This window comes from Bombus pyrosoma, linkage group LG6, assembly GCF_014825855.1.
Source record: "Bombus pyrosoma isolate SC7728 linkage group LG6, ASM1482585v1, whole genome shotgun sequence".
Taxonomy (NCBI): domain Eukaryota; kingdom Metazoa; phylum Arthropoda; class Insecta; order Hymenoptera; family Apidae; genus Bombus; species Bombus pyrosoma.
This window is the reverse complement of record NC_057775.1, coordinates 8,712,412-8,725,747: the sequence shown is the minus strand read 5'-3', so window position 1 is coordinate 8,725,747 and position 13,336 is coordinate 8,712,412. Positions and strand designations below refer to the sequence as shown.

Genomic DNA, 13,336 nt, shown 5'->3' with positions numbered 1-13,336 from the left:
TGTTTGTAATACGTTTACAGAAACTAAAATTTTTGACAAAATAAAAAGTCACGATACTTGATATTCGTTAATTTTTTATTATCAATCGTTTATTGTCGATTCGCTGGGATGCCAAATGATAGAATTTTCGCTTGTAATAAATGTTACAATTTAATATGTTGTATGTTACGTAGCGTAATGAAATGTTCAGGGTTAGGAGAAAATATTAAACTATGTGTTTTAGGAGGGTACGTTCAGGGATTCGAGAATACGGGAACTTTATTTCAGTGATTGCGATCTAATGGAGGTGAATTCTCCCGATTTGGCCGGCTTGGAGTCGTCCCTGGAATTATTGGATCTCTCCGGGAATAATATCACTTCTCTCTCGAGTCCTATCTTCCAAGAATACGATTTTTTACGTACTCTGATCTTCCGTGAGAACAAGATTCAAACGTTTTCGCCGGGTAAGGTGAAAGACGATGACGTTATGTCTATCAGAGAATTTCCTAGATCTGACATTTATTAATTCCATCGATTTTCCAATTTCACTTCAAAGATTTAAAAAAATCTGTCTTATCAAATATGATTATTTTCTTTCCTTTTTTATGTTCTTTCTTACAAAGATCTGAAGTTTCGAATTTAAATGTCTCATCGAATTCGAACGTATTGGCCATTTTCTAAATTAATAGCTTACGTTAATCGACCTCTTATTGCACATGTTATTAGCCGAAGTATTCAATGGTTTCCAATACTCTCTGTACAATTTGGACTTGAGCGGCAGAGAAAACAGCGTGGTGTCCCTTCAGGATTTACGACAAATGCGGAACATGCGGTTCCTTTCAATCTCGCGAATGCCACAATCAACGTTATCGTCGGACGATTTTATGGAATACGGGATGGACATCAAGGAACTTCGTATAGTCCAAAGCAACCTGAATACCATCAAGGCTCATGCCTTTATGCACGTTCGCGGAATCAAGTATTTGGACTTCTCGGAGAACTCGATATCCTCGATAGAAGACGAAGCTTTCTCCGAGGTAATTTCAACGTTAAACGCTCGTCGTAATCTTAATGTCTCGACATAAATCTTTTTCGTCGAGGTCGTAGAATCTCAGAAAAATAAAATATATATGATAATCACGGCGAAGTTCCCCTCGAGATAGGTTTTTATTCATTTCGCGTATTTCCAGGCGGATGGTCATTTAAATTTTTCCAATCGAAATCGTAGAATTTCAGCGAGATAAAATACGGACGTTTAATGTGCCGTTTAATTTTAATAATTTTTAATAATTTTAAAAATAATTAAATTTAATTGGAAGATTATTTATTACACCGTATTTTCGATAACAACGTTCTTTCTGTTTCTTACTGTTTCGTACGAGAGAGGAGCGATTTATCAACCGAGCAACCATACAAAAACGTAATACATTTGATCAATGAGAATCAGCAATTTACCTTAATATGTTAATTAAACTAGATTCGAACCGCATTCCCGATTCACCGAAGGCCTTGATAGCCGCAGATAATTCCAATGAAACAGGCTTCTATAAAGATCCATCGTCGCAGCGAGTACTTGACCTATTCGCGAACATACACGGTGGAACTTTACGAAATTTCAGTTAATGCTAAAGTCCAAGTAAATTTACTTTATCTCAAGTATCGTCTTATTGACTTACGTAAACTTTTATTAAACGAGAGATCGTAGGTACCAAAAAGGATCGCTAAATTTCTATTATACGAACAATTCGTCTCTCAATGCTACGGTTTGGATAAATAAAATGTTCCGGTACATAGAAAAGACGGAAGGAAATTATTTTCTTGCTTCTCCAACGAGGCTAAATGAGCACGTAGAATGATAAAATATAATCATTTAATACAATTTTATAAAACAACTCGCAGCAGAACAGGAGAATTCAGATGCTGACAAATATTTTATTCGAAGAATATCGAAGGAAAAATATTGTCTCTTCAGACCATAATCCATTGCGCGATGAAATTTTACTAATTGCGAAGGAAATTTTCATGCAAATAAAATAATTCTTCGTCAGGTTGGACATTCGCTTCTAACGTTGAGGATGTCTCACGGTTTCTCTTCCTCCGTTTCTGAAGTGCCAAACGCGCCATTCAAGTTTCTGACGAACCTGCAGCACCTTGATTTTAGCAACAACAAAATTAAATCACTGCCAGATACGTCTTTCCACTTTTTGAAGAGGATCAAACGAATAGAATTGCAGGACAACGAAATCGATAATATCAGGAAAGGAACGTTTCAGGTAGGAATTGTACAAATTTTCTAGTCGTACGTTTCATTTCAATCTGCTTCGTCTACTTTCATTTTGAATTAATTCAGGGCGACATACATTCGTACCTGGAAGAGGTGAATTTCTCCTTCAACATGATCAAAACGATTCTGACCCACACGTTCGTCGACCTACCAAAATTAACGATGATAAATTTAGAAGACAACGCTATAGATAGAATCGAGAGGCGGGCGTTCATGAACATGAAGCTGTTGAAGTATATCAACCTACGGGGTAACAAGATAAAAGATATCACGGACGAAGCCTTCCAGGTAACATTAACATTTTATTTACCGTATCTCATTAATAATCCTATTGTTGGAATACAACGATATTACACATACAGACACCTACACAGGCATTTAAACAGGACACTTACACAGGTCATACTCACCACTGTACAGAGAGTAGGGTTCAAAATCTTTAAGGGACCATGGGTCACTAGCTGCAGTCAGTCTGAGAGTAACTGGCCAATTGTCAACAATTCATAACACTCATATTTTAAATACATTTGGTTCTGTAATTCTGTTTAATAAACATCGCCTAATATTATTTCAACATAAACATCTGTGTCTTCCACAGATTATTTATCTTAACTTTAAGATTAAATTTTAATACCTATCGTATAATATGTTTTCAGACGATTAATCGAAAGCCTGCTAGAATATAAAAATGTCCTTGACACTTAATTTATCGTATTTACTAATTATTAATTTATTCGTTTCATTAATAAATCATATTTATTAATTTCATACCTCGCTATCAGTTTTACACTCCACCTATTAATTCTCCTTTCCTTCCAACTATCAACAAGAGTACGTAGACGTTAATGGTACGATTAATATTGATTTTTCTTCAGTTTAAAATACGATTTATCTGTTTTATTCTCGTCGTATGACTTTAATTACGATTATCCATTAACACGTTGACTGCCACGACACCCGTATTCGGGTGTCAGTAAAGTTTCTGGTCAGGCCACGTAACACATATTCGGGTGTCGCTTATTTGACTACTTGCGAAGGATCGTCGTAGGTGTTTGAAAAGATATTCCATAATAACAAAACTGTTGAATTGTTATAAAAGTAATACGAAAATGGTTTATTAGAACTTTAAAGCATACATAGCCGAGGTTGGTCGGGACAATTTGGTCAATAAGTTGTTGTTTTCTTCAAATTCATTTGAGCCTTTGTTCGGTCCATTCGACGCCTTTTATTTGCATAACATAGTTTACATGCACGTCTAATGCTTCTTCCGGAATCATAAGCCTCGTAAAAGCTTTCTTTTTCACTGCTATCTGACTCACTAAGAAATGTTTTCAATTTTTCTTTTCGACATTGTAACGAATTAGGGCAGAGATTTTAAGTTATACCGTTCGTCGCTCGGCCAAGATTCAAACTGATTTTTTAGAAAGTGGAAAAATGAGAAACAAATGCGAAGGAATGGAAACAAAAGAAACGAGAGATAAGACCACCGGATGAGCGACTCGCATTATGAAAATATCGATGGGAGCACCGAGCAGAGAACGCTTGGCCTGACGGAGATTTTTTTGAAAACAGGCGTGGCAGTCAACGTGTTAAGACCGCTCGTTCTAGCGTTAAATATTATTAAACAGACACGTTGGAGGACGAAGAAAAGTACAAAAGTTTCTCATCAATTTCGTGACATCTGTCTTCGTTAGTTCAGAAACAGATATAAGAGTTAACAAATCACCATAACCCAATAGTTACCCAACTACTTGAGACGACGGACCAGATCCGCAGATTAAAAGGACAATACCCATTAGATTGAAGCATTAGATTCAACTAGAATCGAACATACTATAAACTTTTATAATCCAAGTTACAGTGCCACGCCAGAAGAAGTTGCTTATAATTCTCAGTGAGAATTGATTGTAAAAAAACTACCAAATAAAAAAAAAATTCTGTCTTCGTAGTTTCGGAGAATTTCTCAATTTAATGGAAACCGTAATTATTTATATTTAAGAATCTGCCAGATTTGGAGTTCCTTGACTTCGCGTACAACGACCTAGCCGAGTTCGACTTTGCCTCGTTCGATCAAGTGGGAACGTTGTCCTCGTTCAAAGTTAACGCCAGCCATAATGAAATCCCGAAATTATGGATCAACAGCACTACGTTTACACCGCCGACCACCAGTAAGTCCATCGTGGAAATCTTTTAGACGCGCTTAAACAGATCTCTTTAATCTTGCTAAAGGAAAATCGATGAAACCCGGTTACAAATCGCCAGATTTCTCTGTATCTGTCTTGCGCAATGTAACATCCTTAAATTCTTTTTTCCACAAGACTAGACCTGATCGTACGACCTAGGAAATCGGATATTTAATATCAGAGATTCGTTGAAATATGAATAACGATCGCTGGGTCGTTAAAAGTTTCAAGTATTTATTAATATTATTAAATATTTAAATATTAAATATTAATATTAAATATTAAAAAATTCTGGTAAAAGACGAGCTCGATAAATTAACTATTCGTTTCTCAAGTCTGTGTAAAGGCCATCACACGGTTTGCTACAAAGTTGTCAAATCGACAATTGTAGAAATTTCAGTTGCTCCGTTTATGCTTATGCGAATATCAGAAAAATATCTGTATACTTTGTCTTGAATATGTAATAAATAGAACATGTGAAAAATAGAATTGGGAATTCTATTGGAAGAATTGGGAATCAGGATGTTGCCAAGAAACTTCTCATTGCCTCTGCTAAATTGTTTCTCGCCCTCATCTCGATGCATTGTTTATTATTAACACGCATCACGCACGAACAATTCGATTTCTAATTCATTTCGTTCATTGCCTGATTAGACGTTCGTTCATTGCCTGATTAGACGTTCGTTCCTCGCGCTATTCGCTAAGGAATAACTTTCGTGTCGAGTTTATGTCACAGGCTTACTGTTACGTCGTAAAAAGTTTTAAACACGCGCAGAGTGATTTATATTTCACACGAACTCTTAGGAAACTTGGTTTTTCAAGGTCTTCAAGGTCTCCGACCCGTGCCGTCGAATCGACGTCGTACAAACGTTAAGAATATTCGAGAATATATTTAAAATTCGAGATATACACAGCGAATAAATTAACTTTCCTGTAACATTAATCGTTCTTAGTTCTCAACTTTGATTTTATTTCGTCGCGTTGCAGTTGGCGGGTCGATTCAATCGAACATCAAGGTCCTCGACCTCAGCTACAACAACATATCCGACATAATGAAGTACTACTTCAAACCAGTCGAATACTCCTTGACGCATCTGTATTTATCTCACAATCAACTGAGCAACGTGACCCAAGGTGTCTTTGGAAATATGCCACACCTACAGTGGCTAGACCTGAGCCACAACGAGCTGATGGAAATCGACTTCGACTGCTTCAGAAACACGAGGAACATCCAAGTGCTTCTCCTCTCTTGGAACAATATCATGGACATACCGGCAGAGGCGCTCAGACCGCTGAAGAAACTGAGAATCGTCGATCTTTCTCATAACAAACTGAGATCACTGCCAGACAATATGTTTTCAGACGCCAGTATCGAAAGTTTGGATTTGTCTCACAATCAGTTTATGAGGCTACCGATAAAGACCATGTCCATCTCAGCTGCAGCCAGTTTATCAATGTTGGATCTGTCTTGGAACACCTTGTCGGGCATTCACACGACAGACGCGATATTTAGATTGCGAGTTAGTTGCGCGCATTTTATAAATATATTCGAATTCCTTAGACTAACGACGAGGAAAATTCGCGTATACTTTGGAATTAATGCGCGATCGAATGACACGAGTAGAATTTTACAACGAAATAAGACTTACGTACAAATCGTTGTACTACGTCGCGGAAAAGTATCGTTTACGCTGAGAATTTAATTCTCTAGTTCTTGGGAATTTAATTCTTCTCCTGTCCCAACTAATTGGCTTGGTCGAGTAGGCAGCCAGACATTTTTTGGATCAAATTAGAATCGAGAAGGATATTTTTAACACATACAGTTACAAATTGATTGTAAATTAATTTTAATGCTTCCTCGACGATTTTAAGCGAAATTTCACCATATTTATATACCTGCCCTAATTCATAATCGGTAAAGATTAAAAAAAAAAATTTAATCGTTAGGTTCCACTTTAAAAAAATACGAAATATTATTCGAAAAGAATCGTATCTCGTGGAAAAAGGAAATATTATAAATTCTATCGGAACGAGACGAAAATGCAAACTTCTGTTCCGTTTCAGAGCCTAACGTGGCTAGATCTGTCTTACAATCGATTAGTCAGACTCGATGATGGTGTGTTCTCCGATCTGCCGTATTTAACTCATCTCGATTTGAGTCACAACAAACAACTACTTCTGGAATCACGCGGAAGAACGTTTCACGGTTTAGAGGACTCGCTTTTGTATCTTGATCTAAGCAATATTTCGCTCTTAAGTGTACGTAATACCTTTAAATGTGCGTAGTATGGAACGATTCGTACGAAGGAACGTTTATTTCATCGTATCTGTATCGTTTAAAGGTGCCAGAATTGCCACTGCGACGATTACAAACGTTGTATCTGGCTCACAATGAGTTGGCATCGATACCAGCGGAAATGGCATCGAATTTAACGTCCCTTCATTACTTGGACTTAAATGCCAATGATCTGACAGTGGTGCCACTGATCACGCACACCCTACCTGAATTGAAAACTTTCAATTTAGCGGATAATCCGATCACGGCCGTTAGCAATACTAGTTTCTTAGGTATCGCGGACAGTCTCGAGGAACTGGACATACGAAGACTGTCTTTGATGACTTTCGAGGTAAGTTTTCGCTCGAGAAATAACATTTCGCGACAGTCGTACCATAAAGTTATCATTCATCGACAATCTTTCTTCTCTAATAATATTTGCATACGGTAATTAATTACAAAAAGATAGTTTACACGTGCACCGACCGATTTCGTTGCAAAATCTTTCATTCGAAGTATCGTTATTTTGTTGCAAAATCTTTCATTCGAAGTATCGTTATTTTGTTGCAACTGCATAATTCTGCTCGGTTATATCGCAGATTTGTATGCATTTATGATAATATTAAACAGGCAAAAATGCACAGAATGCAAATGATATGCAAATATGTCTATACAAGATATCCAGAGTAGAGTTCTCGTTTTAATATTTATTAGACGAGTGAAATTTCTAAGTTTCGTTCGCCTTATTCTTTTAATTACGTTTATGAAAATACGAATTTCCACGGTTATTCTTAGTTTCATCATAAACGATCGGCCTGTATATACGTACTACGTACCTACATACTCAGGATCCTATAAAATACTATCGAACGAGTATAAAAATTGTGAAATAGTCGTACGCGAGTTGCATATACGTGTCAGTTTATTCTTTCCTTTTGCATAAAATACTTTACAGATTTTTATACGAACGAGAAACGCGTAGATTGTATACGTGTAAAACACTTGACAGATAATATTCGTCGAATAAATGAAAAATTACTATTTTCCCTGTCGAAATTAAAACGTTTCCCGGTTTTCAGAGCGGAGCACTCTGCAAAGCTACGAAACTCCGCAAGTTATATATAACCGCTTACAACGGCGTGAAGAATTTCAACTTCCCCAATATTCTTGAGTACAACAACGGCTTAAGGCATCTGGTCATCGATGTACGTGTAAAATTCCACTATCGTAAATATTGTTTTTTTTTTTTTCACAAAATGCTTTCACCAAGTCGGAGACAGCCAAACATAAATAGAGAAGATATATACATATTTATATCTAGAAATTTTGTTTCTAGGTACAGAATGACACGAACTTGGAGAAAGAAATGAAAGGAAAATTCCCCAACAAACTGTTCAATATAACGTTGACTGGTCGAGCATTGAAGGACATAAACCCAGATATATTGCGAGTATGTATTTCTAATAAATTTTCTTACAGAAAATTCTCCGTCAAGATCTATCGATCGATTGGAAAATTGTCTTTCCAGTATTTGTCTCGTTACATGCGCGTAATGCGCCTTATAGCGTCTTACGGAAATGTTTGATCGTATCGAATCCTCAACTTGATATTGCGTAAACTGAATTTGCGAGAAACAAAACGATATTACCCATTGATCATTAGGTTTGGGACTAACAGAGGTCAATATCATTTCACTCGGAACTCGACGCTTCTCTACTTATTTTGCTGTAAAATAATATAGCGTCCATATAGAATAACAAAGTTGCTCTGGAAATCTCCGAAATTCCTTCGCCCATAAACAAGATATTCCCATCGTATAACGCGTTCCTTCAGACTATGCAACTTTCGTATAAGAAATATTTCAATACGACGCATACCCTGCAAGCAGTTCGAGCTGATCGAGTCAGCTGAGACACGCTGCTGTAGTTTAAGGAAACTCATTTGTAGGAATACTTGTAAATACTAGAAATTCTTAAAGAAATTTCAAATTTATCGAACGAACGAACAGACTGGCGTGTCACATTTATTTCAGGGCATAAGAAATCCGCACTTGCACTTCGGCATGTACAACACGAGCGTGAGCACCGTGCCCAAGCAAATGTTTGAAAACGCGGAATGGGTAAGAAACGTGACGATTCATCTTCGTCACAACGACGCGCGAACTCTTCACAATCCGTCTAACGGGTACAAGCCAGGCGTGCCAGGGAAACGATTTCTATTGAAACTCACGGTGAGGGGAAGCTATTTAACCTGCGACTGCGACATCGGGTGAGTCAATAAACCCGTTTTTATTTTGCATCTTCTATTCGAAAGACGGGAAACACGCCTCGGCTATGATATTTCATTTTCCTTTTCGAATTTTCATCGACGCTCGTACGGGTTTTACTTTGAGGCTTCCAATTGATTTTCCCGCTATTCGCTCTTAATTAAAAGTCGCTGAAGAACAGACGTGTTCCTTCAGATGGATGGAATCCTGGCAGAGGAAGCACAGACAATACCAAGAGGACCGCTGCACTACCTACAGCGAGTTCAAGAACTTCGAAAGAGACGAAGAAGACGACGAGTTCGATTGTTGGGACAACGATTGGGACGACGATCTTCGGGAAACATTTTGCCTGAACAAAAATAACGTGTCGGTGCTGGACGCGTTAAAGACCGATCTGGAATGTGGATGGGGTGCCGCGAGTTACATTTACGCGCCTCGTCATCTCCTTCTTTTCTTTTGCGTTATTTTCCCAGCACTCGTCTATTAGAGATCTTACCCTTCGAACGCGTACCTCCGTTTTATGCGTTTAAAAATCATTCACCGTTCCTTTCCCCGCGACGTGCAACGATTTAAAGCGCGAACACGCGACGTATCGTTTATCAAAATATTTCTATTTTACTCGAGAGGAATACACGCGAGAGGAAGAACGCGATGACGCGTTTCGTTTGTCTCGTCTTATGTAGCGTCTGCTTATGCAAATGGACAGCGATGATGGGATATGATGGGAATAGGTATAATGCGACGTTCCCGTGTGTCTACTATCAATAAGTTGATTTTGACGATCATGATTTATGTATATTTACGGAACACATCAACGCAACGAGTACATACTCGGATCTATGGCAGTGGTAGTTTCTTTTGTTATCGTCGATGATAATTATTCATTCGACCGCACGTACGTGATGAGCGGTCGTCAACGTGAGTTTCATCGCATTCGCGACACCTGCCTGCGTTTATGATTCGGTTGCGTTCAGTGTTCGTTCGATAGAACTAGATTTTATATGAAAAGTTATTGTAAAGGTAATTTCTTCGAGTGATTTCGAAATGATCTGCATCGAGTTTGCACTTTGATCGGATGCGTCAGAGGGAGAGAAGCTCTTGCACATCCATTCGTTTCTTTGCCTAAAGCAGCACGCTTTGAATCAATGAGACTGCCGTCGGATCAATCGTTCAGATACTCGTACAAAGTGACCAATTAAGGACCGAACGTGTACCAGAAAGACGCTCGATATGTTTTCTTCTTTCGATTTGTAACACGTATCCGTCGCGTTGATAGGAATTGAAGTTTCATTCTCTGCATCGTAGCAGTTAGCTGTCTGCTTGCGATCGTTGTGTAAAAAATCACGCGGTTGCAGGGTCTTCTTTTCGTCTTTTTCGCGCTACGTCATTGTCGAGCTAAGAACCTGTAAATAAATCGAGGCTAACGCTCTTCCTTCTATTCTATTCGAAGGAAGAGATTGAAATTTACGAGATGGAAGCTTCTTCCGTTTGTGGAAAAGAAAATCAGGATCGAGGAGAAATTGCGCGTTTTAAATTGAAAAATCTTATTCGTTTTCTAACAAGAAAGGAAAGAATTTTAACTTGTACTTGGATCTTAGTTCGACGGAAGCAGTATAGATTTTAATGGTTTTAGTTAATCACACATTCAGATTGTCATACATTCAAAACAAAAAGAAAAAAAAAAAAAAAAAGAAAAAGTAGAGAATATGAAACGTACGTTTATAGAGACTTGAAGGGGCAATTCACTCAGTAAGTAATTCACTAGCGAAGATTTTATATATTATGCGTTTAATGAACGAAAAAAAAAACTGATTCGCTTTCCAATATGTGCTGTCGACACGTTTCTTTTTTTAATAAAATCGCACTGTATAGTATGGTATACATTTTTATTATTGTTTGTGGCATTGCATCCTTAAAAATATTATAGAGAAAGTAGAATTATCTGATCAGATAATTGAAGAAAGATTGGGGGAGAATTTAAACAATTTTGGAAGACTTCGTAACGATAAATTAAAATTTTCTAGTCCAGAAAATAGAAACATCGATTTAATTATAAAATAATACGAATCTTTGTATTGGCAAGGTAAGCTGGATACGTGCATTTTCAGGAATTTTTTAATTGTGCGCAAGTTTTTAAACGATTCTCAATAATTATATGACAAATTCACGTAATAACCATATTATTTCTAGTATCATTCAATTAGGACTAAATGACTGTTATCACTTTTAATTGTATAGCATGATCTTTGCTGCTATATCAATTACCATGTGTACAATCGGTAAGACAATAAAACCGAATATAAATATTAGACATACATAAACACTGAATAATTCTGTCGTGAATATTAAACATCGAGTCACCGTCTGCCGGAAATCTTTGCTGTTGCTTATGCTAATCACTTTGTCCAGAACGAATCGCAATAAGTATAGGAATACCTAAAAAGTACCATTTATATGACATGTAGATGTTAAAGTACTAGATCTTTATATAAATATTTATACATTAAAATTTTAAACAATATATATATATATAGCGTTAACAATTTTCTAATGCTATATCTTTTTATTTAAAAAGATTTCGTTTTTATAAGATTTAAAATTAAGAGATATTCAATTTTGCAGCGCTTAGAAGAAATGCTTGTATAATTGACATAATTATCGGATCAAAGATATGAAAAATTTTGCTCTTACAGCAAATACATTGTTTGGAAAAACACCAAGATTAATAAAACTACATACTGCCCAAAATAATTAAGATATCGTATACAAATAAAATACTGAAGATGTCTAGTACGTTCATTATTTTTACAATATCTACAATAAATAGAAATGTTAAAATATCAAATACTTTGCCGAACAAAATAGAAGGATGCTTTAATTATTTTGAACAGTGAAATTTCTCAAATTATGTCTAGTAATTTAATATGAAAAATCGGTTATTATTAAACAATACCTCGACAACAGGTATAATGTTCAGTATGACATACAACAATGCAAGAAAAGATCGACCTGTTGCTTGACCCATCGTATTGATAAGAGCCCAAAAAGAATATTCTGTTCGTGGTACGCCACAAGATTCCTGATATCTGACCAAGTATTCGCGGAAATTATACAAGAAATTGTTCTTCGTACGATCTTTTAGGGAATCTTTGTTATGCAGATCGCGTAACAAATTCGTTGTAAAGTCATCCCCTTCGAAAGAAAAATAGATTTAATATCTAATACATCGAGATATTCGTCCAATTAAATATAATTTTCTTTCTTAAATGTGTTTTTAATTTTAATTCGTGCCTAGGCGTTACAATAAATTTACCTGAAGTAAAACTACGTCGACACCAACGTTTCGATCGATCAAAATCAGAAACACTGTAAGGATTTTTCCATTTCCATTCGGTAATCGGTGGATCCTGTACGATACATTTCAAAGATTTCTTTCCAAGCTCTTCGTCGCATTTCCAATCGCCTGATTTCTGATTTAAATTGTTTCCATCTGTTTTCGACTTGAATTTTTCTTTGAAATGCGAACAAAGATCACACGGCATTGGACACTCCGTGCATAATTTCTTCGTTCCATATTTGTCCCCTTCGAGGTACTAGTGAAACGTACGATATGTATTAATCAACGTATAATTTACAAATTTTTTCCCCCTTTAGGTAATTGATATAAACTGAAGATTGATATAAAAGGAGAAAAAGAAAATATTGTAAGGACTAGATAAAAATTTGTAAATATAGGTGAAAGAACGCTTATCGTGTTTGAACTATTCTATTTCTCGTTTACTTGTTGATTATGAAAAAGACATTTATTTTCCAGATGCCACTTCTCATTATAATCAGACTTTGGTACAAAATCGAAACTGTTCTGATTCTGTGAATCGTTCATATTCAAAAAGCAGGATGCACGATTGTTCGCGGCTTGATCACTTTCGGTACACATAATCGTGATTTCCGTTTGGATACGGTGTACGATTCAACGTCAGTTACAATTTGTCCTTCGTCGGTCGTAACGGCGGCGAAAATATCAGTTAATTTTCATTTTAATTTATCCTCAAGGGGAGATGTTCCCATTCAAAATGAAATTGCGTGAAATTATCCGCCGCATCTAACGTCACTTGACAACGTATTATTACAATGCGAGATTCATTTAAATTCGACTATTTTCGCTTTCGTACGTACAGATGTCTTATGTTCCTAAATTGATGCGAAAATAAATGGCGCACGAATTATTCGATAGAACTTTATTTTGTATATTGTCACGTGACTAATAATAAGACAGCCGACAACGTGGAGCAGTTTTTTGAGAAAGCCGCTGATTACAAACGTTTATACAAATTCATTTCCCATGTGTT

At 36.5% G+C, this 13,336-nt stretch overlaps 2 protein-coding genes across 2 annotated transcripts in view; one reads left to right on the top strand and one right to left on the bottom strand.

The window, feature by feature from the left end:
• LOC122568186 (chaoptin) overlaps window positions 1-10,866 on the top strand; it is a 15,082-nt gene extending 4,216 nt beyond the window's left edge. The window contains exons 5-16 of the mRNA XM_043727621.1: window positions 224-443; window positions 706-1,016; window positions 2,028-2,252; window positions 2,330-2,551; window positions 4,263-4,431; window positions 5,434-5,966; window positions 6,511-6,705; window positions 6,789-7,073; window positions 7,801-7,926; window positions 8,058-8,171; window positions 8,754-8,989; window positions 9,183-10,866. Coding sequence (XP_043583556.1) covers window positions 224-443; window positions 706-1,016; window positions 2,028-2,252; window positions 2,330-2,551; window positions 4,263-4,431; window positions 5,434-5,966; window positions 6,511-6,705; window positions 6,789-7,073; window positions 7,801-7,926; window positions 8,058-8,171; window positions 8,754-8,989; window positions 9,183-9,474 — 2,928 coding nt within the window. The 3' untranslated portion in view covers window positions 9,475-10,866. The remainder of the gene's footprint in view (window positions 1-223; window positions 444-705; window positions 1,017-2,027; window positions 2,253-2,329; window positions 2,552-4,262; window positions 4,432-5,433; window positions 5,967-6,510; window positions 6,706-6,788; window positions 7,074-7,800; window positions 7,927-8,057; window positions 8,172-8,753; window positions 8,990-9,182) is intronic.
• Window positions 10,814-13,336, bottom strand: LOC122568196. Its single transcript, XM_043727651.1, has 4 exons — window positions 12,769-13,336; window positions 12,301-12,580; window positions 11,941-12,179; window positions 10,814-11,423 (listed from the first exon to the last, which is right to left on the bottom strand). The coding sequence occupies exons 1-4, from the start codon at window positions 12,922-12,924 to the stop codon at window positions 11,214-11,216; spliced, it is 885 nt and encodes a 294-aa protein (XP_043583586.1). The 5' UTR covers window positions 12,925-13,336; the 3' UTR covers window positions 10,814-11,213.